Source organism: Octopus sinensis, linkage group LG4 (assembly GCF_006345805.1).
Source record: "Octopus sinensis linkage group LG4, ASM634580v1, whole genome shotgun sequence".
NCBI lineage: Eukaryota > Metazoa > Mollusca > Cephalopoda > Octopoda > Octopodidae > Octopus > Octopus sinensis.
In genome coordinates, this window is record NC_043000.1 from 72,653,394 (window position 1) to 72,658,393 (window position 5,000).

The 5,000-nt window shown below is 33.7% G+C and overlaps 1 protein-coding gene across 1 annotated transcript in view; it reads right to left on the minus strand.

Annotated features, from left to right (window-relative positions):
* LOC115210712 (major facilitator superfamily domain-containing protein 6-like) overlaps nt 1-3,436 on the minus strand; it is a 107,536-nt gene extending 104,100 nt beyond the window's left edge. The window contains exon 1 of the mRNA XM_029779407.2: nt 827-3,436. Coding sequence (XP_029635267.1) covers nt 827-2,564 — 1,738 coding nt within the window. The 5' untranslated portion in view covers nt 2,565-3,436. The remainder of the gene's footprint in view (nt 1-826) is intronic.
* Between the last annotated feature and the right edge of the window lie 1,564 nt (nt 3,437-5,000).

A 5,000-nucleotide genomic window follows, 5' to 3' on the forward strand; every position in this document is an offset into this window, starting at 1 on the left:
GATTCTCATGCCTTTCACAAAAATATTGGCGATAAAAGTGGGTAACATGGCCTGGAGCATAGTTTATGGTGCTTGACACATCCACAACAAATATTGTGCGCTAGTTAATCAGAAATATATTCATCTAAATAAAATTCAAACACAATTCCAGTTCTAAGTGAATAGTGTGTCATTTTCTTTTTGTTATTTCCTTTTACTTTCAATTTTTCAAAATCTAATTTAACTTCTGTACACCATGTATGTGTAATCCGTGACTGTCGTAGTTTTTCAAATTAAAGGAAACCCAACTAGTCTAGGACCATGCTAGTCTACCTATATATAAATATATATTATATGAGATAGATTTAACTTAGAACAGCAGGGAAACAAGTGCCATGTTTTTATTATTAGCATGTAAAGCGGAAAATCTGACATGCAGATGCTGCATCGACTATACATATAATTATATGTAAGAATAATCATATTGGTATATCTGTGTAGAGAATCGATGTATGTTTATATGAGAATGGGATTTGTAATTATTGATGTTCTAGAGGTTTTCTGAAAAATTTGTCTAAAAAAACTTTGTCTTAAAACATTAAGATAGATATACATTTGTGTGCTAATGCCACGAATGTGCGAATACATAAGGGAAAATAAATTGTTTGAATTCGTAAAAATTTCAAGTGTGCATATATAGATACAGAATCAGTATTTATAACTTGAATTTAGAGAGTGGTGTGCACATATGTATACCTAAGTTTGTGTATGCACACAGAGGCATGCGTGCATGATAAGCTTAAACTAAGTTATCTTAGAAAAAGTATATACAGCAAAATGTACTCACCAAACTTTGATATGAATTTGACACTAAGGAAATAAGCCAATAATTCCGAAATATGATTGAAAACGGATGCCACACCAAATAGCGTAGGAGATCCACCCAAGTCTTGTAGGTGCCAAAAAAGAAAAGTGAAAATAAGTCCAATTCCAAATCCCATAAACCAAGCAACAAATAATACTGACATATAACGAAGATTGGCCAACATCTTCAATACAGTTATCCATTTTCCAAAATAGGTCTCCTCTTCGAATGTCTTTCCACTTCCACTACTCTGTCCCTTTACTGTGTCACTAACCATGTCATTTTGTTCACCGAGTGAGATATGCAATTTATCGGGTGGAGTTTTTTCTTGAAAAGTTGGTTCGATATGAGCTTTGTCTTTAGTATAATAATCGAAATCGTCTTCTTCTACGAGTCGCATTCGGTCAATCTTCCTTCGTCCGGTGACTGTTTCTTTAATCTTTTCCTTAATCTGGGATGCAATTTGTTTTAAAGGAATATCCATAATTCCTTGCTGGAAGGCAAAATTGAACTGAGTTGCTGTAATAAAGGCACAACTCATGAGGACAGAAAAAACAGCAAAGCATACCACGTAATTTTTCTCACCCTGTTCTTGAGTACCACAAGGGTGGTTTGGAAATGTTGTTGAATGATCAAGCGCCATTCCAACCAAAAACATAGCAACTCCCCATCCGAGTGAACCAAACATTCGCTGTCTTCCATAGTTTTCAACATCATCTCCTAGATATGCCAATGTCACAGAATCTGCAAGAGTTATGGCAGGCGCACTGAAGAATTCTCCAACGACGATTAGAACAAGCAAGACAAAGAATACCTGCTGCACCTGGTCTTCACGATAGACAATAGTGCTGAAACGCGGGCTTACCAAACCAGCAACTTGTTCCTTGTTTTTATTGGCAATCTTAGAATGGTCGATTTCGTATCCTTCATGTTTAGGTCTTTTGCGTTTAGAAATAAAATGAGACAGGTATTCCTTTGTTGAAAATAAATCAGCGGGATCTTGATAACGACCGCTTACATCGTTTCTTTTTATATAATAAGGACCACCAGAATCACTCGTTCCCAAATTTTGATGATACAATCCGTTCATAAAATTTTTTAGCGAATTAGAATGAGATTCTGTAAGAGATATGGCACTGTCGTCGATCAGAAGATTTTCTGGATTTATCCAATTTTCGGCAGAGGCCACTTCCCTTCGTCGTCTCTCGTAAGGTTCAGAAAGAAATAGATGCGTTGAGTTAGTTGAGATACAAGAATGGGCAGGAGGTCGTACAAAGGCCAAAGATAATGTGAAAGCAATCCAACAAAATAAAGAAAATAAGAGAAGCTGCTTTCCTTTCTTCCATTTATCAGCAAAAACACCCCATAAAGGAGCACTACAGAATTCAACGAAAGGGCGAAATCCTATAAGAATGCCGCCTTGGGTTGGGTTCATACCAAGTTGTCTAAAATACACTGCCATCAATGGAAAGAGTGAACCGAATGCAGCGAAAAAGAAAAAGTAGAATATCTTGGAAATCAGTAAATCCCTATTGATATAGGTAAACATGTTATCAATGAGGTCTCTCTTGCTACTGGGCATCCCTGGAAATTGGTGCTTTTGTTGTTGTTGGTACTGTTGCTGTTGATTGCATGCATTGTTTTGGAAAAATTGCTTTTCACTTAGTGTAGGTGATCTAATAGGACTTTCCTTTAGGGTTGAACCTGTTGAATAATCCATGATGAATTTGTTGCTGTTGTTACTGTTGCTTTTATAGGCGATATAGTCTTAGTTTGAAGTTGTTTCTTTTTATCTTTGTAATGTAATTCTCACTCTTAAATCCATTTAGAAAATGCGAAGCAGGTTACTTCTTTTTTTATTCCTCGATTAAATTTTTAAACTATCATTTCATTGAGTATTTCATGGATAAAGCATTTAAAATGGCCATTTCATAGCTACATATTATCAATAATGATGTTAATGATAATAACGTTAAGAACAAATTAAAAATAATTACATTCGTTTGATGATCAGAATCGCTTGTCAAAGTAACAATTTGGGATCCATAATGAATATAAATTATAAATCTATGTTGTAATAGTAAGCTTCTTCTGCTAAAATGGGATTTCGGCTCTAGCAGTAAACTGAACAAGGCTTTCTACATCACTTGTTCTTTAACACGAATGAAAGAAATTTGAATGACAGTTGGAACGTTAGTCGTCTTTAACGTAAATAGTTGCAATAAAAAGCTAGTCACCGTGGATGTGGCAAGGGACTGTTTAAATGTGCCGTCAACTGCTTTCACACAATTTCTGATAGGGCTAACAACTACCTAAAAACATAGTCGCATACAGAAATAAATTTTGATATACATACTTCCTTTCCGACTAACTCTTCTATTCCTTCAACGCTCCTTCAGTATTTTTCCATCAACTGCAACGCTTCTGTGCTTCTGATACCCTATTTTATCCAGCTGATACTTCCTTATTTATAAGTTCTCCAGCAGTATCATCAATACTTTCTTCCAGTTACATATAGCCAAGCTGCTTTCCCTTTCTCTTTCGCTCATCTTTTCATATTTCTATTTTTAGTTTTATTCCTCCGCCATCTCTTCTTCTTCTTCTTCTTCTTTCCTTCCTCTTTCTCTTACCCCCTCTCTCTCTCTATATATATCTATCTATCTATCTATCTATATCTATTACTATCTCCACTCTACTACTGCTACTAATGTTACCTGACAGCTAGCATTGCAGCTGCAACTGTTACTGCTGAAAGTAATTCAGATGATATTCAATGAGATGAAATGTAAGTCAGCCGACAATAGTCAGTAGCTACCAACATCATTATAACAGTGATCTGCCTTCTATCAGTAACCAATATGAGCTGATCGATTCACAATACCCTTTATTTTTTAATGTATTTTTCACAAATAAGATGGCTTTAAAACAGTTATTCTAGAAATAATATATTTTGAAGTTTCATGATCTCAGATTATTTGTTTTCCGTGTAAGATTGTATAAAATAAAGTAAAAATAAACGGAATATGTGTCTGTGCGTCTGTGCTCATATATGTTTACGTGTGTGTGTGTGTGTGCGTGTACATATATATATATATATATATATATATATATATTTATGTATGTATATGTATGTATATGTATTTATATATATGTATTAAATACATACATATAAGTATATATATATATATATATATATTATATATATATAATATATATATATACATATACATATATATATCTATATATATATATCTTTTCTTTTACCTTTTATCTTTTACCAATTTCTGGGGCATCGCCTTGAATATTTAGTCGAATGAATTGATCCCAGTACATATTTTTCGAGCCTGGTACTTATTTTATTAGTCTCTTTGCCGAACCTCTAGGTTATGGGGACGTAAATACACCAACACCGGTTGTTAAGTGGTGATGGTGGGGTACAAACACGAACTCGCACATAGATATGTATATGACGGGCTTCTTTCAGATTCCGTCTACCAAATCCACTTTGGCCGACCCAAGGCTATATTAGAAACACTTGCCTAAAGTCCGATGCAGTGGGACTGAACTCGGAAACATGTGATGGGAAGCAAACTTTTTACCACACAGCCACACCTGCGCGTATATATATATATATATATATATATAATATATATATATATATATATATATATGTATATATATATATATTATATATATATATATATTGTGTATATAATATATATATATATATATATATATATATATATATATATATATATATATCACAATCAAGGAACGGCCATAATAGGCCATTCACCCACTAGAAATAACAGCCAAAAAGCTTCACCGCAAAATAACATTAATTCTGTAAACCAGGAGAAAATTAAAAAAAAAAAAAAAAAATTAGAAATATATATATATATATATTATATATATATATTATATATATAAATTAATCAAATAAAAACATGATGCCAAGGATTCAGCGGTACATATGTTTCGGGCTTTTATTAGACGGATTTATAACAATGCATAATGTGTGTCTATGGCCTTCTTCAGCCGCGCACAATTACTACCTCAAGGACATGTATTACATTAAAAATTCTACGTTGGGGATGCAAATCCTCTCATTCGCGTACGACATAATGCGGCGACGAGATGGACGCTTCATTTTTGT